General features: G+C 42.7%; 1 protein-coding gene across 1 annotated transcript in view; it reads right to left on the reverse strand.

The window, feature by feature from the left end:
• The window catches only part of LOC105490557 (solute carrier family 27 member 2), a 53842-nt gene extending 36361 nt beyond the window's left edge, over positions 1–17481 (reverse strand). Inside the window, exons 1-2 of the mRNA XM_011756321.3 lie at positions 16771–17481; positions 2263–2472 (exon numbers count right to left, since the gene is read on the reverse strand). Of these exons, the coding sequence (XP_011754623.1) occupies positions 2263–2472; positions 16771–17248 (688 nt within the window). The 5' untranslated portion in view covers positions 17249–17481. The remainder of the gene's footprint in view (positions 1–2262; positions 2473–16770) is intronic.
• Between the last annotated feature and the right edge of the window lie 5353 nt (positions 17482–22834).

A 22834-nucleotide genomic window follows, 5' to 3' on the forward strand; every position in this document is an offset into this window, starting at 1 on the left:
TTGGGATTGTAGATAAGAGCCATCGTGCCTGGCCTCTGAATTTTTAAAAAAGAAATGCTCATCTTTGTTGCCTTGAAGTACTTTCAGAACTTTCCTAAATTAAGATTTTGTATCAATGAAGAAATGAGAATATTTGGTAACTATTATATAATTTTGTGCTAACGACTTCCTTTGAGGAACAGGGACATTTGTTCTCCAACTGTTTAAATGAATTCTTTTAATTAATGTTTACAAGAGTAACTTGGCATTTTTTTTGGCATTTTCACTACAGAGAGTGCCTTGCTCTGTCACCCAGCATGGGGTGCAGTGGCACGTCACTGTAACCTCAGACTCCTGGGCTCAAGTGATCCTCCCACCTCAGTCTCCCAAGTAGCTAGGACTACAAGGTGTACCACTATGCCAGCTAATTTTTTACTGTTTTTTGTAAAGATGGGGTCTCGCTATGTTGCCCAGTCTGGTCTCAAACTTCTGGGCTCAAGTGAACCTCCTGCCTTAGCCTCCCAAAGTTCTGAGATTATAGATGTGAGCCACTGTGCTTGTCCTAGCAAATATTTGATTCAGAGAAAATGAAAAAAGTAAAATAAACACCCATTCAATTGTCTTCCAATTAAATATAAATTCTGACTTAAGAGATTAAATCAGAGAATGCTCATTCTCCTTTTTCTCCCTAAAAGGGATTTTCTATTTGACTGTGAAAACAGCATTATAACAAAGTTTCCTACTTGTTTACACAGTACTAAGACTGGATTTCCCCCTCACTAACCAAGGGCTCAATCCTTTCCCAAATAAACGTTTACAATTTGATTTTACCATTCTATTAAGAAACGATGATAAAAGTCCCATATGTTAAGGGAATGTCTGTGTGCAGCAGAGCAATCGGTGAACTGTGCCAGCCCACCTTGCTGTTGGCCTGGCAATGAAAATACAAAAATAAAAAAATGAGAGGCATTATGTTTTGGGCACCAGCTTTAATATATCAATTCTGGCTTCTTCTCATTTACTGAAATACTTAGCAAAAGTGACCGTATGAAGTGAGGCCAACAATCAGGTTAAACTCAGGTCCAGGAACTGTGAGCTCAGGTGGGTGCTGAGGGCCTGTCGAGGTGAAGGAGACAGTTCCTGTCAGCTGTAGCTGAGATAAAAGGCTCAAAGGACATTTTAGCCTGGTCTGTTGATTATTTAACAAGCAGAAGACATGTATTACCTGCTTACATTAAATTAAAATTTTAATCAACAGAGGTAAAAGACTCACAGATTCAATTTTCCAATATTGATACTAGTAATTGGCATGCTGGGGCTGGCTTCCTGTCCTTCTTTTAAATATACCCCTCAGGCTTCATATTATTACATTTTGGTCTTCCTGGCCTATAGTAGGCAGACACTAAATATCTATCACATGAATAAACAAGAAGGTACTAGGGATAGAGCTGTCAATTGTATGAGCTGTGGAATCAGCCTCCAAGGTGAATCCTGACAGTTCTAATGCTTATCTTGGGAAGTTCTTAACCTCTCTAAGCATCATTTTCTGAATCTCTAAAATGGAAGTAAAAATAGTACCCATGTCAAGAGTGGGGGCAGAATCTTATCAACAAATGTTGTAAAGCCCCTTGAAGAATGCCTAGTACACATACTACCCTTAATATTGCTTCTTCCATATAGCAGTGCTCCCATGACATTGTTAATTGGCAGTGTTTCTTCTTAGTGGCTCCTAATGGTGCAGCTTACAGTTGAAGGCATCCTAGATTTGATGAAATACAGTATTTTAGGCCTTATGCTACAGCCACCCCACATCCACAGCACCAAACAGCTCCAAATCAGTGTTGCATGGGAAGATAATGGTTAAAACATTTATATAAACAGAACCCCCAATTGTTCACTGGTCTTCTCCTGTGTTCCATTTATAATCAATTATAAAGTCTATGTGGACTCCGGACATAATATAATCAAAACACAACAAGCATGAAAAACAATTCCAACTACCCATTCAGTGTCAAATCTCATTCATCATCATAACTCCTTCTGTAGTTCTTGGTTAACCTCTTTATCTGTTCTATACCAACTGGGGGAAAATATGCATAGCTTGGAGAAACCCAAATGAGATCACATGCTATGAAATAAGATCAGTTCCCACAGGCAAATAACTAAATCTCCTGAAGTATTAGTTATCCAATAAGTTTTGCCAAAGAAAGAGATTTGAAAACCTGTGCCAACATTTAACTCCTTCAGATCCATTTTTTTTGGGAATCCCCCCTTTATTTTTACCTGTGGTTCCAGAAGTATAGATGTATAAGGCAGGAGTGGAAAAAGTGACTTCAGACCTCCATGACTCTGGGGTAGGTTCAGCTGATACTTCATCCACTTTGTCCAGGAAAGAGTCAACCCCATCTGTGTTAGAAGTTCTGCTCACATAATAGATGGACACATCATCTTTTTTAAGGCTTGGCAGTATCTCTTCAACAGCTGCTTGTAGGTCTTAATTTAATAAGAAAAAAATCAAAACAACTAAATCAGTCTATTAAAGTTCTATTAGTGCATCAATAAGCATCATAATTTTATTTTCAGCATAATTTTTTGCTTAAATGTGTGGACATGACAAATGATGCTTATCATTATGTATTTTATATTATTATTATTATTTTAATGGAGAGGGGGTCTATGTCAACCAGGCTGGTCTCGAACTGCTGGCCTCAAGCAATCCTCCCATCTTGGCCTCCCAAAGTGTGGGGATTACAGAGCTTGTGAGCCACTGCACCCAGCCCTATTGTGCATTTTAAACATGAAATTTACTACATTTGAAAAAAAATCACGAGATTCCAATACTGAGGGAAGGTTGGGTTTTGATGGTTTCACAAGCATAGCAGATGGTTGGCTGAAATCTGTACTTCTTGTGGCAAGTGCAAACCAATGGACATATGGGCAAAACCCAAGAAATATCAGTGTGTAACTGATATATATCTAAATATAACTCCAGAAATAAATTTAGCTATTCCTAATATGTGCCACACAGGACTAAAGATGAAAAAAAGAGAGAAAATTTTAAGGAGGGAGAAGAGAAATGAAAAGAAGGGAGCCATGCTAATTAACAAAGATGATAGAAGCTAACTTTATGTAACAATTTTTTCTTATGCATCAGTAACAAGTAATTTCCTAAGAAGGTTAAACTGATCTGAGAAATAAGCTCTAAATTTCATAAGTACATTCTCCAATCTGAGGGGAAAAAAAGGAGTGATTAATTTAGTGCAGTGTTTCCCAACCTGTGGGTCATAATTACAGTAGTGGATTGTTAAAATCATTTAAACTGAGTGATATTTAAAAAAATGAAAAATACTTAAAAGAAGGAAATAGAAATTTTGAAGCACATCTTAACATAGTAAAAGGTAACAGTTCTACTGACAGTTCTACTGCTTATCTTGAGAAGTTCTTAACCTCTCTAAGCATCATTTTCTGAATCTCTGAAGTGGAAGTAAAAATAGCACCCATCTCAAAAGTGGTGGCAGAATCTTATCAACAAATATTATAGAGCTCCTTGAACAACGCCTAGTACACACTACCCTTAATATTACTTCTTCCATATAGCAGTATTCCTATAACACTGTTATAGGAACTATTCTTAATAGATAAACAGGGCTATTATTCATTTTTAAAAGTTCTGTTTCAGTTATGTGAGTGTGTGGGTACTGGGTCATGCACAAAAGTATTTCTTACTGGGTTAAGGTCAAACATTTTAAAGGCACTGATTTAATATGCAAACCACATTTCAGGCTTGCCACTTGGATTTTGTGCCTTTAAGCAGTAAAGTGAGACTGCTTTTAAGCCTACTTGTCTTGAATTGTGATAACGGAAGTGAATATACTTATTCTTTTTTTTGTTTTGTTTTGTTTTGAGATGGAGCGTCGCTCTGTCGCCCAGGTTGGAATGCAGTGGCATGATCTCGGCTCACTGCAACCTACGCCTCCCGAGTTCATGCCATTCTCCTGCCTCAGTCTCCCAGTAGCTGGGACTATAAGTGCCCGCCACCACGCCCGGCTAATTTTTTTGTATTTTTAGTAGAGACAGGGTTTCGCGGTGTTATCCAGGATGGTCTCGATCTCCTGACCTCCTGATCCACCCACCTCGGCCTCCCAAAGTGCTGGGTAGGAAGGTGACTAAATGTCTCAGGAAATTACCTTGGGGAGGCTATACCTAATTCATCTGATATGCTTTGTTTTTCAGATGTTTGTGTATAATATCTCCATGAAGACAAGAAATATCACCAGGATAGATGCATTTAAAATTTAAAAAAATATTTTAATCAAAAGACTCATGCACCTGGTAACAATAAATCAAATAGTACAAAAGGGTTTATAATGAAAATAAACAAGTCCTTACCCAGGCCTTCCTCACAACTAAAGCTACTGCCTATGGAAGACCACTGTCAATTTTTAAAATTTAATTTAATTTAATTAATTAATTAATTTATTTTGAGATGAAGTCTCACTTTGTCACTCAGGCTGGAGTGCAGTGGCGCGATCTTGGATCACCGCAAGCTCCACCTCCCGGGTTCATGCCATTCTCCTGCCTCAGCCTCCCAAGTAGCTGGGACTACAGATGCCTGCCACCACACCTGGCTAATTTTTTTTTTTTTTTTGTATTTTTAGTAGAGATGGGGTTTCACTGTGTTAGCCAGGATGGTCTTGATCTCCCGACCTCGTGATCCACCTACTTTGGCCTCCCAAAGTGCTGGGATTACAGGTGTGAGCCACAGCACCCAGCCCACCATTGTCAATTTTTTAAAAGCTGTTTCTTCTGGCAATTACCTCTCCATCACCAAAAAATATGCATTTCCTGCTAGTTCTTGGCCTATCAATTTTGATTCCTACTTCCATTTCACCCTGTCCCTTTCTGACAGTTATTATCTTCACTTTACATTGTCTAGGGTAATAGCATTTACATTTAACATTTATTCTGATACCATTATTCTGTCTTCCCAGCTTTATGGATTTGCTCTAGAAGCTGAAAACCAACAATCAGAATCAACACAATTATGACTATGAAAATACTCACTGCAGAGCCAAGTAAAGTGCTATGATTGTACTTTCTTTATTGAACAGTTCTCTTTTTTCCTTTTGCCCCAAGAATCTCTATTCCCCTCCTTTACATTCTTTTTTTTTAAATTTTTGTCTGGTTGCTCTCTAGTCCTTCAGCACTCCAGAAAGGTTACTAGAAATATGACTGTTGCAGAAACTGGGATGGCAGCATCCACTCCTGTGCCACTGCCTTGGCTCACGTCCTCATTATATCCTACCTAGATTATTGCTATAGCCTCCTGACCAATGTCCTGCCCTTGAGTCTCTTCCTGCTTCTAATTTATCAGCTTCACTCTCATCCAACTTCTTGCTGCCACCCTGTTTTTCAGGGCTGTTCATCCCTTGTCACAGAATCCACTCCCCTTATTCGGGAGGTCCAGAGGTCCCTCCCAGTCCCACTCCTGCTGGTATTCTGTGTCATCTCCTACTCTCTACCTCTTGCCCTCTTTCCTCTAACCACACTGATGTATGGACAATCTCTGAAGGTACCCGTATGTTCACGTCTCATTACTTTTGTCCAGGTTGTTTCATGGTCTCTCACCCGCTGGTCACCTGGAAAACTCCTGCTTATCCTTCAAGACTCAGTGTAGGTAGCACTTCTTTTCTGTTACCTTTCCCCCCTCTGCAAAGTTAGCTGCTCCCTTCTACAGCTCCCATTAGGAGCCTGTATTTACAATTATCAGGGCACTTATACACAGTCTGATAGGGTTCAATTTTTTTTTTCTTTTGAGACAGGGTCCTGCTCTGTCTCCCAGGCTGGAGTGCAGTGGTGTGATCATGGCTTACTGCAGCGTCAACCTCCTGGGCTCAAGTGATCCTCCCATTTCAGCCTCCCAAGTAACTGGGACCACAGGAGTACCATATGCCCAGCTAACTTTTTGTAGAGATGGTGTCCCACTATGTTGCCCAGGCTGATCTCCAACTTCTGAGCTCAAGCAATCCTCCCACCTCTGCCTTTCAAAGTGCTGGGATTACAGGTGTGAGCTACCATGCCTGGCAGATGTGGTTTAATTCATTTTTTCCTCTATTAAACAGGGAGATCTTTGAAATTAAGATCATAATCAAATCATCTTTGCACGCCCAGAACTACTAGATAAGTGCTCAATAAATGTTTATAATTGAAAAAAATTTGCACAAAGTATGATATTAGTGTGGAAGAGACAGAGGAATAAGCTAAAGCTGCTTAAAGGATTCAGATCTGTGAGTTGATAAACCTTTAAGAAAACATAATGTAAGATGAAATAATTTCTGAGATACAAGTATGCCTTGCTTACAAGTAAGGGCCCACAGAGGTAAATTTAAAAACAGCAACTCCTACTGCTAAAGAACTGTGAAATCTCCTGTCTTTCCTCTTGTCATGAGACTCAGGGTCCATAGTCAAACAACCCGTTCATAAGTTACCTGGATCCATTCTCATTCCCTCCCTCCCAACATTTATTCAACATCTATTTAAAGAGTGTTCCCTCTGTGCCAGGCAGGTCTCTACATGCTGGATATGACAGTGAGCAAAACATTGTCCCTGTTTTCATAGAGCCCAGGTCTAATAGAGGAGAAACAAACAAAAATCAAAATAAGTGGCCATAGGTGTCACAACTGGGGAAGGAGAAGGTATTTGGGGAGCAGGTGGTGGTGGGGGGGCAGAAAGACGACCTAGAAGAAGTGCCCTGTAAACTGAGACCTGAAAGATGAGCAGATGGTGGAGATGAAGATCCGCTGGGACTGACTAAGCCTGCGTCTGGGCAGTGGAACGGCTTATGCAAAGGCCCAGAGCCAACGCAGCCTGAGGCCCGAGTAACCAAAAGAGGTTAAAGCTGACTGGAATGTGGAGTGGGAGGGGAATAAGGTTGGGAGAAGAGGCTGGAGACTTAGAAAGCAGGTCCCTGAGGGCCTGGCTTAAGCCAGGCAAGTGGACTGGAGGGGCAGTGAGCAGAGGTAGGGAGACCAGCTGTTAGATGAAGCTTGTCTACACTGTGGAGGCAGCAGTGGGTAGAGAGAAGTGAATGTACTCAAGAGATATCTGGTAGGTAGAATAGATAGGACTTAGTAACAGTCTTTTTTTTTTTTTTGTCTTTTTTCTTTTTCACCTCTAAGTAATCATCTTAATGAGGGGAAAATGGTAGGTCAAAAGGGACTTTAAGTTTTTCTGTACTTTTTTTTTTTTTTTTTTAAGAAAAATCACAGCTAGCCTGGGCAACATGGCAAAACACCTCTATAAAAAAATACACACACAAAAAAATGTTAGCCGGATGTGGTGGCGCACACCTGTAGTCCCAGCTACTTTGGAGGCTGAGGTGGGAGGATCACCTGAGCCTGGGAGGTCAAGGCTGCAGTGAGCCATGATTATGTTACTGGACTCCAGCCTGGGCAACAGAGTGAGACCCTGTCTCAAAAAAAAAAAAAGAAAACTAAAAAAAAGAAAAATGTACTCAGGTATTAGTATGAAACATTAATAATAACAAAAGGAAATGTAATTAAGCTGGTGTCATGCTTGATCACGGTCCAAGCAACTTCACATCATGTGTACTTCATTCATGTTCCTAGCTGGCCCTCTGCAGGCATGTAGTTTGTGATTCCTGACCTTTTATGCAAGTTATCTAATCTGAAGGGAGGACCATTGCCCCTGCCCTACACCATTTCCTTCCATCTCCTGTAGGCTGTTGGTGTAGATTTGTTATTTGGGCAGACTTGAGTTTCCAGTGGCTTGCCAACCATATCAGGACACACTATGGAAGCCTTTCTTCCCTTAAAGATGTAGAAAGAAAAAATGAAATTTGAAAGGAAATTCTGGATGTGCATCTACCTGTCAACTATCTAGTTGATATTTAATGTCTTTTTTTTATTTTGAGATGGAGTCTCACTCTGTCACCCAGGCTGGAGTGCAATGGTGTGATCTCAACTCTGCAATATCCGCCTCCTGGGTTCAAGTGATTCTCCTGCCTCAGCCTCCCGAGTAGCTGGGATTACAGATGCCTGCCACCACACCCGGCTAATTTTTGTACTTTTGGTAGAGACGGGGCTTCACCATGTTGGCCAGGCTGGTCTTGAACTCCCAACCTCAAGTGTGATCTACCCACCTTGGCCTCCCAAAGTGTTGGGATTACAGGCATGAGCCACTGTGCCTGGTTGGCCTACATATTTTCTAATTTAAGCATAAAATATCTATCTATCTTTTATAATTCTTATTGTAAAGTCTGCTCATCTAAGAGTGAATATCAACTAGAACATATAAGCTATAATTCTATTTGTCAAGGTTGGGTTCTCTGAGACTCTGAGATGTGCATGCAGGAGTGTTCTTGGGAATGGGACCTGTGAGGCTGCAAGGGAAGTAGACTGGATAGAGGGAGACATTGAACTGTAATGCAGACACATCAGAAGCCTCCCTCAGCAGATCCTCTAATCCTAAGGGGACTCTGGACCTGGGATGCCCTTCAGGGTTGTCCCAAATTAAGGGAGGTAGGCTGTGCCTTCACACCTGCCCTTTGACCAGCCCAATGGACTCACGCTGGGGTGGTGGTGCTTAACCTTGGGCAAAGTGTCTCTCTTCAACCAAGGACAAGTCCTGGGAGAGGTCTCAGCTGAGAGCTCCCAGGTGCTGAAGAGTGAGTCTGTCAGTCCTAAAGCGGGGATCTGGGTGGCACATCACAGCATGCACCCACCTCTCTCGTTACTAATAATAAACATTTAAAATTTTCATTTGCATAGAACTGTTGGTATAGTTTTATACGTATATCACTTCACATAATTTTCATACAAACCCTGTGATATAGATACCAGTAATCTTATTTCTACAAATGAGAAGAGATTCACCAAGCCAGTGTATGGAGGGTCACGTGCAAAATGAAAAGAATCATTCTGGGTTTCTGAGATTCCCACCTCCTTGTATGAGCCATTCAGATTAAGTTCTAGCAAAGTGCCTTAGTTCTTGGAAGAGGCTGGCTGCTTGGCCTTCTGCTCAGTGCTTGTTCAATCATGTGGATCTGCCTTTAATGAGTAACATGGATGATCTTTTCTTGAAGAGCAAAACCTCAAGCTTTATTGAAAGTTTAAATATGAGAAACAGTAGTCACAGAAAGTTGCCTGAAGGGTGTAGAGCAGCTCCATCAGTTAGTTCTTCATCAGTATAGTTTTAAGTTATAGACTGAAATAAACCCTCAGAGAAAGAGCACACACTTGGGTGTTGAAAAATCAAGTGATTACAACACCACTGCCCCATCCCCTTAAAGTCTGTTCAAAGAAAATTTTAAAAAATTAAGGTAGCATATTAAGTCTGTCCCTGCCTTTTTTTTTCTTTTTCTTTTCTTTTTTTTTTTTTTTAAGGAAAAAGGAATTTTCTGAATAAACAAGCCCATTGCTAGAAGGCAAGGAGATTGGGTGGGTGGTGAGCTGAATCAATCTTCATTACTAAGGCGTTAGGTGCTCAGGCTAAACCTGCAGCTTTCCAATAGGAAAACATTCAGTTTAGTAGCTTGTTCTGCTACTAGACTGCCCCAGTGAATGAGTAACTGACTGGATTAAACAAAACACCCCAGAAATATTTACCAAGAAGGTAAGTTCCAAAAGGAAGGTAGTGAAAGGAAATGTACTCTCATCATGAAATGGTTGGTTAATGAGCAAGTCAAGCTTGAAGGTTTATCTCTTTTCTTCACTCAGGAAAGCAACTGAAACACAAACTAGTGCTGTTAATAACATAGTCCTTGAAGACAATCTAAAAATAGTTCCTAAAATGCCATTTGTAACTGTAATTTTGTATCTCAATCATTGGCAGTTTGGAATGACAGTATTTTGTACAGCAAGATGACGCATATTATAATACTCTATATATATGTAGAGAGAGACGTGTGTGTACTCCTCCCTCTTCCCCACACAAAACAAACCACCCAGAGGTCATAAAAATGCTTAAGTTCCACCAGGAGTAAGCAAAAATTTAACGAGGAAATACATTCTCATTTTACATTTATGTAATTAAGTAGTAATCTCCTTGATGTTAATTTTTATTTCTCCAAGTTAAAGTTCTTGCTTATATGAACTCTTGCTTTCTAGATAGCCCTGGAATCAAAGGTAATTCCTTATCCTGAGTTACTAGGTCACACAAGGCCTTACATAATTGTTAGCATTTGATATCTGTAAGCAACCATGTCATCTGTCTACCAACGATCTACTTCCTTTTTCTCAGAGGCTGTGGGAAGGTCCTTTTCAAATACTAGCCACTTACTATATAGAATAATCTGAACTCTATCCTTATCTTTCAGATTCAATAACATTAACACCTGATTCAGAGTTTGTTTTTACCTCTTAATTCCCTGTTTCTGAAGAAAATAAAGTGCATTCCCATATATGCCAGCAAAGTGCTAATTTGGTTCTTGGATGGAGATGTACAATCACCTCCTTTGCAAGCTTCAGTTAAGAGCAGTGAAAGAAGAAAAATTTTAGAGAATATCTTTAAGCTACCTTTCCTTGGGCTACTAGGCTGGGAAACCCAGTCCTCGGATATATTAATCATTTGGTGTCTGGGTTTCTGTCCTTGCACAGGGTCCTGCACCATCCTACTCACAGATCCTTTCCAGCCCATCCTGTGCTCACCACCGGCTTGCTCGCTGCACTGAGACCCGAGGAGAGCACCGCTGTCCTACAGTGCACTGCCAGAGGGCTGGACACGATCATTGATTAGGAGGACATTTGGGAGATAAGTAAGCCTGTAGTAGGGTAAGGCCGGGCCCAGCGGAGATTGAGTTTAAATGGATATTTTCACATCTGATTTTGTTACATCATTTTTCAGGCCCTCATGCCCAACCCAGTGGTCCTTAAGCTTCAGGGAAGAAAGCCTGTCACAATCAACCAGAATAATGGAACCCATTAATTCAACAGACATTATCTATCTATTATGTATGTATGCATGTATGCATCCACCCATCCATCTACCTACCTACCTACCTACCTATCTGGATAGTCTCACTCTGTCACCCTGGCAGTGGTGTGATCTTGGCTCACTGCAACCTCTGCCTCCCAGGTTCAAGTGATTCTTGTGCCTCAGCCTCCCGAGTAGCTGGGATTACAGGTGCCCACCACCATGCCCAACTAATTTTTGTATTTTTAATAGAGACAGGGTTTCGCCATGCTGGCCAGGCTGATCTCAAACTCCTGACCTCAGGTCAGGAGGCCCATCTTGGCCTCCCAAAGTGTTGAGATTACAGGCATGAGCCACCACGCCCTGCCCAACAGACATTTATTGACTGCCTACTATGTGCTAGACATTACTAGGGAATTATTCAAAGATATATGAGAGAATTCTAAGCCATTGAGACAAAGTGCATTGAAGCACCTCATTTAAGTTACTCCTTGGGCAGCCCAAATAGGTGAGAAGAGTGATTAGATTATTTCTGTGCCTTGATTCTGGACTAAAGTTGGCATTAGAAAATTAAATATTTCCTTCTGTGGAAGTGAGGCCACTGCTGTTGGCCATTCTTTGGACTCTCTGAGTCCCTATTTTTTCCATTTCCTGAGTCCCTTCAGGAAACAGCTTAAAAAAATGACTATTATTAAGTCCAGCCTGCCATTGTTCTTACATCGCAATACACTTTAATGAAGCATCTCACTGTTTTAAGCACCTGATCAGAAGTGCCTCTGGTGCTCCTTTTGCCTGGAATGCCCCCTTGCCCCAATGCATTTGTCCAGCTCAATAGTCAGTGCCCCCAAAAAGCCTTCTCTTGACCTCTGCTTGTTTTCCTACAGCACTTGTATTGTAGCTCTCCCAGCACACCGAGCACACTCTCCTGGGTGTCACAATCATTTGTGCATGCGGTTTAGTTCTTTTACTGGACTGTAAGATCCTTGAACGAATTCATCTTCTTATTTCTCCATCCCATCATGGCAGAGAGAAAACTAGCTTGCACATTGTTGGGACTCTCTCTTTCTTTTTCTTTTTCTTTTTTTTTTTTTTGTGTGGCTTCTCCTCCAAATGTTTCTTGCTTTGAAAATCAAATTGTCGTACCATCAGTTTTTCTCAATCTAAACTCAAAAGTTTGGATGACAAGGGTTATCCTTGGTCTCAACACTTGTTTTGTAATGAAGTTCTTCGGTCTTAGAGCTTTTAATGATGCAATATTTTTGAAAGCTATTGTAAACATTTTCCTTTATCACATTGTTTAAAGGAGGTCTAATTTTGCTTTCTGCAACCTTGCAACAGCAGGTCAAAGGTAATCTGGAACATTTTATAACTTATCTGGGACTCAGTTTTGCAACAAAGAGTATCTTTAACTGTTACTAAAGCCTTGTATCAGAGTAGTGCCTACACGGTGGGAGCCTCGCATGGCTGTGTTGAGTTAGACAGTGTATACCCTGCTAGTGAGCTGACGAGGGGACCTTCAGGAGACCTGGGTTATCTACCTGGTAGAAGAGCTAGTTTAATGATGGTCTTGATGCTAGGATAAATGGAAACAGAACAAATGTACTATTTCAGTCCTCTTTTGTAGGTTTTTATAAACTATCCCATATTGTGTGAAATAAAATATATTTTATTGTCTCACCCATATTCTGTATTTGGAAAGTTGTGTGAGAAACTACTGGCCCAGCCAGTTGGCTTTTATTAATTACAACATTGATACAGGTTCTTATCGTTGGAGACAATTTTTCCATGTGATTACCTAGATCATACCCTGCCCTGGACAATGATCATGACATGTACAGCAGAGAGAAAGTCATATTCTCCGGGAAACAGTGCTGCTGCTTGATTCAGGGAAGTGTTTGTGAGTCTTGACTTTCTGTAACTACAGTAAAATTGGAAGGAGTAATTGAGTACTGAAATTCCTGTACTCAACCCTGCAGGGTTGAGTCCTGTTAAGTTTTATAAAGAAACCCCCAAATTCATAACAACTGGATCAATCCTCATGATAAATGCCTCTGTGCTGGTCCTTTACATATACTGCAGAATTTAACTGACAGATGGAGCTCAAGAGCTCTTACTAGCCTACAAGCCCTGAAATTCAAAGTATGGAATCAAACTCACATTTATGTATCATGTTCAAGATGGTGTGATAGAATAAACAGTGCCTCATGAGAAAAAAAAATCTGGGTTCTATCTCTACCTTTCTGTTCCTAACTATCCACTTGACCATGGGCAATTCATATCATCCCTCTAGGCCTTTGTTTATATAGTTATACGACAATGGGAAGGCCAGTAGCGGTGGCTCATGCCTCTAATCCCAGCACTTTGGGAGGCCAAGGCGGGTGGATCATGAGGTCAAGAGATTGAGACCATCCTGGCCAACATGGTGAAACCCCATCTCTACTAAAAACACAAAAATTAGCTGGGCATGGTGGCGGGCATCTATAGTCCCAGCTACCTGGGAGGCTGAGGCAGAAGAATGGCTTGAACCTGGGAGGCGGAGGTTACCGTGAGTCGAGATTGTGCCACTGCACTCCAGCCTGGGCAACAGAGCGAGACTCGGTTTCAAAAACAAAGAAACAAACAAACAACAACAACAAAAAACAATGGGAAACTAGACTGTTTCTCAAAGCCTAGTCCTCAGACCATTTGTTTCAAAATCACCTGGGGTTGGGGGTGGGATTTCTTATAAAAATACACATTCCTGGGCCCCAACATAGTCTTACTGAATCAGCATTTTTGGGGATGATCTCAGAAATTTTATTTTTTTGTTTTGAGACAGGGTCTCACTCTATCACCCAGGCTGGAGTACAGTGGCACAATCACAGCTCAGCACAGCCTCAACCTCCCAGGCTCAAGTGATCCTTTCACCTCGGCCTCCCCAGTAACTGGGACCACAGGCACTCACCATTATGCCCAGTAAATTTTTTTTTTTTTTCTTTTTTTGTAGAGACGGGGTTTCGTTATGTTGCCCAGGCTAGTCTCGAACTTCTGGGCTCAAGTGACCCTCCCTCCTCTGCTTCCCAAAGTGCTAGGATTACAGGAGTGAGCCATAGAGTCCGGCCTCAGAATGTTTTTAAAAGTAAGCTTCCCAGGTGATTCTTAGGCTTATTAAAGTTTCTTCTGTAAACTTTTTTTAAAAAAGTATAACACATTCATTAAAGTTAGAGGATTATAGGGTTAGAATATCTCTAAGGTCCCTTCCAACACCAAAGAATTCTAAGAATCAAGTCCATTCAACATATTTTCCCATGGGCATATTTAGTAAACATGCAACTCTGTGACAGACTGTAATTTTGCTTCATGTGCAAAGGTATCTCAGTGATTTGGAAAAACTGACTTTTTTTTTTCAAATATGTGGCCTCCCTCAGAGGTCAGTTGACTGTCCAGAGAGTGCCGTAGGTCCACTGCAAAGTCTGGTTCATGTTTGATTTTAATGTAGAAATTTCCATATATTCTCTATGTAAACACATAGCTCTATGGCAGAAAACTGTTGCCTGGGTGGGAAGAGGGTATCTGGTTGTAATTCTGACTTTATTACAGAACCAAACTGTATTATGGTCATTTAATCCTGAACTTCTTTGTCAACAAAACTCCAAACCCTGAGACCTCCCTCTCAGGGGGCCTGGGATACTAAAGTGATAAACAGAATTTAGATGCCTCTTGAAGTGGTACAAAGATCACTGTGTTAATAATTTCCCTCCAAGTAAGCTGGTAAAGTAATAGGCTTAGGAGAGTCTTCTAGTTACAAAGTAGTGAAGTTACTGCTTTTCTTAGGCAACTAGAAATTAATAGGAATTTTCTTGAAAGGACCATCTCTTCCAAATAATTTAGCCACCTTTAAACTTGTCTGTCTTTCTTTTTCTTTTTTTGAGATGGAGTCTCACTCTCTCCCCCAGGCTGGAGTGCAGTAGCATGATCTCAGCTTACTGCAACCTCTGCCTCCTGGGTTCAGGTGATTCTCCTGCCTCAATCTCCCAGGTAGCTGGGATTACAGGCACGTGCCACCATGCCCAGCTAATTTTTTTTTTTTTTAAAGTAGAGATGGGATTTTTGCTATGTTGGCCAGGCTAGTCTTGAACTCCTAACCTCAAGTGATCCGCCCACCTCAGCTTCCCAAAGTGCTGGGATTACAGGCTTGAGCCACCATGTCCAGCCTCAAACTTGGCTTTCTGCTTTTAAACTTTTATACAAAGCCTATATTTTTTGGATTATTTATTTCATGCCACATGAAGCAGGTGTGTAAGATTCCTGGTTTCTCACAAGTGAATTAACCTTTCATCTTTCTGTAGCCCCCTTAGTTTGCCTCAGTTTCCCCAGCTATGAAATGAAGGGGTAGAGCAACCGGACGCTTCATCCCTTCCAGCACACTTACACTTTACATTCATGCAGAGGAAGACAATAAGATGTAGGAAAGAGGCTGGGTGCAGGGGCTCACATCTGTAATCCCAGCACTTTGGGAGGCTGGGATCCCAGCACAAGGTGGATGGATCGCTTGAGCTCAGGAGTTTGAGAACAGCCTGGGCAACATGGTGAAACCCTGTCTGTACCAAAAATAACAAAAAATTAGCTGGGCATGGTGGTGCATGCCTGTGGTCCCAGCTACTTGAGAGGCCGAGGTGGGAGGATCGCTTGAGCCTGGGAGGCAGAGGTTACAGTGACCTGAAATAGCACCACTGCGCTCCAGCCTGGGCAACAGAATGAGACTTTCACCAAAAAAAAAAAAAAAAAAAAGTAGGAAAGAGCATGACTTCGAATTTGGATAGAACTAGGTTGGAATTTTAAGCCTCAGTTTTCTCAACTGTATAGTGGTGGTGGTGGTGGGGTGGGGGGTAGTGATATGTTATCTCCTGGGCTAATAAAAGCATCTACTATAGGGCTTAGCACAGAAATTCATTCTAGAAAGCTGAGGCTCCTTGGCTCCCTAGACCCCTTCCCTGTCACCCAGGTCTTTCAGCCCCCACCTGGGTAGGCCTCTTCTTACTGACTGAGAGAAGGAACCCTTGGTCCTTATTCAAGTGCAGAGACAAGCTCTCTGGGAGGGGAAAGCCATCAGCCCTGTGAGTAACAGGTTCTCTGTCGCTTCCTGGCCTTGTCATCACTTAAGTTACTATTTCAAGTCTGGCTGAAATGTGGCAGGAGGTAACCACAGAACTGAAAGGGTCACTATTGTTATAGATGCAGTGGGGGCTCACAAGGGCCCTGCAGCAGATCCCCAATATCTTCTCTCTGGGGATCAGGTGGGGTCACCTTTGTTCTGCAGGGAAGGGACAGGGATGCTAACAGCAGTTGAGAGCTGGAAGCACCATTGAAACCTGCCTCATTAGAGAGGAGCAAACCAAGGGACAGAGAGAAGTGACTTTCCCATGATCACACAGCCAGTCAAGCAGCAGAGGTGAGAAGAGCCCCTCTGGATCCACTAGAGTTCGCACTCAAGAGCCTCTGCATTTTAATGCAGATGTTATAAGTATTGATTAGGAGCTTGGAATTTGGAGATAGATGGCTGGGCATGAGGCTTCACCTCTCAGGACCTCAGTGGTCTCATCTATAAAAGTCCTATAACAAACCCTACCCATTGTGAGGATTAAAAGCCACACTGCCTGTAGAGTGCTTAACACAGAACCTAGCACATAATTAGCTTCCACAACAGGTGGTTCTAAATGATCATTATTTGCGATTCAAGGAAACACTGCCAACCCCTTTTTCTGTACCTCCAGTTCCGATCTGAACCACCCTCTGCGAACCCCTTATGCCACGCTGTGGCTCGTTAGTCAAGGCGCCGAGAAGCCCTGGTGCCAGGGCAGGGCGATCCTCAGGGCTCACCTGGCGACGCCAGCAGCACCTTCGCCCCGCAACACTGGAAGCAGTGCAGCAGGGACTTCGCGCGGATGTTGTAATTGAGGCACGCCATGGCACAGCCCAGCTTCACCAGCCCCAGCCACAGCCACACGTAGGCCGGCTCGTTACCCATAAAGAGCGCCACGCAGTCTCCCTGGCGCAGGCCGAGGTGGTCGTGCAGCGCCCGGGCCACCTGGTTGCTGCGCTGGTCCACTTGCGCGTAGGTGAGAGTCTCATCGCGGAAGAGTAGAAAAGGCTTGTGTGGAGTCTGGCGCGCTTTCTCCAGGAACGCCCGCAGGATGGTGCGAGCCGGCCGCCGCTGCCCGTAGCTGCGCGCCCTCCGGCCCACGGCGGCTACCTTCAAGAAGTAGCCCACGTCCTGGAAGAAGTAGGGACAGCAGAGGTTCACCAGGAGCGGCAGGAACAGCAGCCCCGCCAGGACTGTGTAGATGGCGGAAAGCATGACGGCTGCGGGGCCCTCTGACCCAGCCAGGGCGGAGGGCGCACCCCGGGCGTGCAGCGCAGCGACTAGGCAGGCTCCGGGCGGACTGGCGGGCTGCGCCGGGGCGCACGCGGCGGGACGCCGGGCTCGTAGTGAAATGAAGGGGAAGACAGAGCTCCTCCGCTGCAGGCACCGCCGCAGGCTCCGGGGCAGGTGTAGTTGTGTGCGGGCTGCCAGGGGTTCCGGGCCGGACTGGCCGGCAGAGCCCGCCCCCTTGTGGGGTGCAGCCACCTGCACGCCCGGCCCGCCCTCGCGGTCCTCCCCGGGCTGGGCAGGCTGCCCTGCGGCTCACCCGAGGCCTCGGCCACCTCCCCGCCCGAGTCTGGAGGTCTGGGGTCAAGTCTGGACCCCCTCGCGTTGTGACCGAAGTACTTTACCTCAAGGAGCCACAGTTTCTTTAAATGGTAATAAGACGCAGTTAGCGGACGTTGAGAATACTAAAGGAGATAATGCAGGCGTGGGGCTAGAATTTGTTACCACTAATAGAGTGGCTTATGGAGATGACACTGTTATTACCGATGAAGGGCCTTATAAATGTCAGACAGTCCTATTATTAATAGTGGATACCAGGTGCCACTGCCAAACCAGAATCTCATCTCTGCTTCCTGGTCCCAAGGGCTTTCCGTCTGGTCTCTCTTTGTTTCTCAGATTTGCTTCCCAGTCCGACTGCCAGGCGGTCTCCTGTAGCGAAGGCTTCAAGGTTGAACAGAAAATGTCCGCGGCAGTCACGTCCAGCTCGTCCCAAGCCCGGCCCGGTGAGTGAGGGCAGGACACCCTAACCTAGTCGGCCCTGCCCGGCCGGGGTAGTCCTGATTTCGTGAGGAGCAGTGCCACACATCACCACGTGAAATCAAGCTTTGACATTATTTTAAGATTTTGTTCTGTTAAGTGATCCTGCTGTTCCCTCATGTTGAAAGTTCGCAAGTGTTGTCAGCACAGTTCACACATTTACTAAGGTGGCTCTGTCAGAGGATAGTATAGTACAGAGGACAATGAGTAAGTGGTACTGGCATGTCTCAGAAACCATTTCTTTTAGAGGAAATGTGAACCTTTCTTTTAATTTGCCTTAGTGCTACTTCTGTACAAAGTGAATGTTCACTACTTGCCACTGAGGAGGGTCAGGATCTAAGTAGTGTTTTATTTTCATCCTCTCCTGTCCTCCTGTGTTCCTCTACCTTAATTTGATACGATAAATACAAATAATGCTTACTCCTCCCAGACACGCTGCTAGAGGCTTCCCTATGTTACATTTTGGGAGCCTCCGTTATTTTATACAGGTGGCACTTTCATGCTCATTTGCAGACAAGAAAGAGAAGCTTCGGTGAATTGAGACAGCTGGTAAGTAATTCGTGGGTTTTGGAACTGGTGTCTGTTTGGTCCCGGGGAACCAACTCTTAGCTTATTCTTGGTAACTATATTATGCTGTCCTCCTATTCTCTAGGTTTCTGTCCATGTCCTCTTTTTTTAGGTGTGTGTAAAGCACACAGAAATGTTTCACATTCCCTCCAGGCCACCCCCTGCTGTTTTTTAGCCTCCTTTTCCTTATCCCTAGTAACTGCTCAAGCAACCTTTCCCTTTTCCTGACTTTCTCATTTCTGATCCAGTTACCTGGTTGCATCATTTCCCTGGGGAAGAGTTGAGGGCTTTCATCATCCCTGAGGAGAAAGCAGTAGAATTAACCAAAGTGAGGGCCCGACAGAAACCATTCTCATGTGCACTTCTTTCATGTTGAAGCTCAGAGCCAGCCCTTCCTTTTTCATCCCAATGCCATCCTCATCCCTTGATGGCTAGTCACTTCTGTGTAGCCACCTGCACCCCTCTTTTCCTTAAACAGCTACTGCCCACCCAGAGTGCTAGATTTTTCCCCTCTTATTCTGAGAATCACTTTAACCTCAGTTGGAAGTAAAAGAAAACAAGACCCAAGCTAGCTGAAGCAGAAACAGGAATTTAAGCAGTAACTGGCGAGTCCGGGGCCAAGACATCAAGGATTTTAAATCTATAGCTTGAATGCTGACACCTGGATCTAGTTTCACTTTCACTATTTCTCCTCTGCACCTCCTTTGTTCTCATTCAGGCTTTCCTGTTGTTGCCCAAAGATGGCTGCCAACAGCCCTTAGGGGTACATGCTTTCTGGCTCAACTTCAGAGAGAAATACAAGAATCATCTTCTTAGGAGTTCTCATTAAAAAAAAAAAAAAAAAAAAATCCCTAACTGGATTATGCACCCATTCCTGAACCAACGTCTGTGGGTCCTGGGAAAAAAGGTGCTAGTTGTTTTAAGCCAATCAAGGCTCACACATGGGGCTGAGAGTACAATCAATTTCACCTAGGCCATTTTATGGAACATTTTAGGGTATTATTAAAAAGTGGAGTTAGGGAGAATAAATCTGGGGAAGTAATTTGCAAATGTCTATAATACATACCTCAGGAGTCCCAGTGATTCCAGCTTTGAGCCCGGGATCCAGCTCTCGCTCTATCAAGAGGTCAATAGATGTCTTAGTCTGTTTGGGCTGCTATAACAAAATACTGTGAGCTGGGTAGTTTATAAACAGCAGCAATTTATTTCTCAGAGTTCTGGAGGCAAGTCTAAGATCAAGGTGCCAGCAGATGTAGTGTTTGGTGAAGGGCTACTTTCTCATAGATGGTGCCTTCTCACTGTGTACTGTTTTGTAGAAGGGACAAATTACCTCTCTGGGGCCTGTTTTATGAGGGTACTAATCCCATTCATGAGGGCTCTGCCCTATGATCAAATTACTCCTCAAAGGCTCTGCCTCCTAATACCATCACATTGGAGGTTAGGATTTCAATATATGAATTTTGTGGGGGACATGAACATTAAAACCACAGCAATAGTCTTCCTAGAAATATTGCTGCCATCTTATATCTCCAGTTCTCAATTATCTTTAGTGGTTCCCCATCGCTTCCTATTGTCTTCCACCAATGACATCTATAGACAGTTGTATTTGTACAGCATACTAGAACATACCTGGCCTAGAGTTGACCAGGTGCCCTGGCTTCTGCCTGACTCCTTTGAAAGGTGATCGATAGCTTAGCACATTGGCTGCCCATTCTTGGTACATCTCTTGGGAACCTCTGGTCTATAAAATGAAATTTAAACTTTATTTTCTGGCTCTTCTGAATCTGACTCAAGCTTTCACTATACTCAATTAACAAATATTTATTGAGTAACAAATATTTATTGAGTTTCTACTATGAACCAAACATCATTAGGTATTAAATATTTTAAAATGGACCAAAACTTAATTCTAACTATTCCTTTTCAAGGGCACTTTGTTTTTAGCAAGGCTGGTCTGCTAAAAACCTAAAAATGCCCTGCACCTTCCTCTTTCTACTGGCTTGTTCTTACCACTTTCTACCCCTGAACATCCTAACCCTGTAAATCTCAACTCTCCTTTAGGGCAGAAGTTCTTTGATTCCTGAATTTCTTAGTCCAGTAGTGTTGTATTTCAAAACCAAGTTAGGGACTCAAAAAAGGTAACAACTTCTTAATTTTTCTAGCAAAAATAACCCCCTCCCCCATCACAGTGTATTTGTTTTTTTACAGAAGAATGACGTTTTTGGCACTAAAAAAGTATACTTGAACTGTACACTTAAAAATTGTTAAAATGGTTAATTTTTATGTTATGCATATTTTACCACAATTTTTAAGACAGTAACAACAAACATATAGCCCTTTCCAAGAAAAGAAGACAATGTTACACCAACATATAAAAAGTACAGAAATTATCCAAGTATAATGGCATGCATCTATAATTCCAGCTACTCAGGAGACTGAGGCAGGAGAATCACTTGAGGACTGGGCCACAGAGTGAGACCCCTTCTCATATAAAAAACAAAACAAAGTAATCTTACAAATTCTCACAAACAGATAAAAATAAAAAAGAAAATATTTTAAAATGTAGAAAACTAACTTTTTTCTGGGTTTTTATACCATATAGAAATTGTTTTTATACAAGTTTGTCTATTCAGTAACGTAAATTCCACAGTGAAATATGAAATAGAGCCAGATCTTGGACTTTGATATAATTTAGGATTTTGTCAGCACTGAGATCTCAGACATGGAGATTCTCCGTCCCCATAGCCTTAGTTAAGCCTCCTCATCCCACTCCTCCCATTCTCCAAGATAATTGAGCCTACTCATTTCCTTTATCAAGTTTTTGGTCCCTTCCTGGCCAGCCACTTCAATGTGGCCTCCTAGACCCCTCTTTTCCTTAAACTTTCTATCCAGGTATAGATGACCTCAAATGCCCACTGTCTTCTGTCCTATTCTAGGTATTGCAGGAGAAATTTAGGGCCAGACAGGATTACTGGGTGTGCATATTGACACCTTCTAGCCTTGGTCAGGACGTTCATCCCTATCATCTATCTCTGCTATTTGAGAGAAGGCTTCCTAATGGCAGTCCCAGACCTTCCCTACCCCCTTCAAAATTCCCAATCCCAATCTCAAATGTTCTTTTAAAGTAGGTGGCTTCCCTTCCTACTTTATGGAGATGACATAGTTCACTATTTCTCAAACTTTACAAGCCTGAGAATCACTTGGGGAACATGCTAAAACATAGTTCATTAAACCCCATCTCCAGAATTTCTGATTCAGTGAGTCTTGGGTGGGGCCAAAGAATTCACATCTCTAAGAAGTTACCAGGTAATGTTGACACTGCTAGTCCAGGGGCTATACTTTGAGAACTACTGATTTAGTCCATTGGCCTCCAAACTACTCAGTAGAGCCCTAGTGTCTGAGAAGCCACTGAGGAGAGTTCATTGCAGAGTGGGTAAGGGGCTCTGGGAGGATCCTACCCTAGCTCCAATCAAAACAGCTCATATACCTGTTTTACACTTCTATGTAGAGTTTATGTGAAAAAAAGTATTCCCAAACTTTTTCCTTTAAATCTTCCAGCCCATGCTGATCCAGCCCTTGTACTGAACTTATAAACCCATCGCATAGCTTGGCTTTCGATTGTTTCTTACCTGTCAGTTTTGCCTTCATAACTAGAATTCAATTTCCTGGAATAAAGTAATAGAAAAGGTTGTGAGACTTGAAGCCAGAAGACCTGATTTTGAGTCTTTATCTGTCATGTATTGGCTGAGTAGCTTTGAGAAGTGTACTGAGCTCTTACAGTGACTTGTGTGAATTTTGTAGAATTTGAGGCACCTAATGCACAGGGCTATTCTTGACAAAAAATTATAGATTATGAAACTTGCCATTTTTGTGACGTTACATACTTGCTACGAATATAAATTTTGTGTGACTGACTCATTCAGTGGTTTGTGGGAAGAATAATCTCTGACTGTGGTTGCCATAAGTTAATCACATTTCTTGAAATGTAGGTGCCTGTTATCCTATTGAGTGTTTAGCATGGTGCCATCTGAGTATAGACATACAAGTGTCAGGCCTCTGAGCCCAAGCTAAGCCATCATATCCCCTGTGACCAGCACGTATACATCCAAATGGCCTGAAGCAACTGAAGATCCACAAAAGAAGTGAAAATAGCCTTAACTGATGACATTCCACCATTGTGATTTATTTCTG

This window comes from Macaca nemestrina, chromosome 7, assembly GCF_043159975.1.
Source record: "Macaca nemestrina isolate mMacNem1 chromosome 7, mMacNem.hap1, whole genome shotgun sequence".
Classification (NCBI taxonomy): Eukaryota; Metazoa; Chordata; class Mammalia; order Primates; family Cercopithecidae; genus Macaca; species Macaca nemestrina.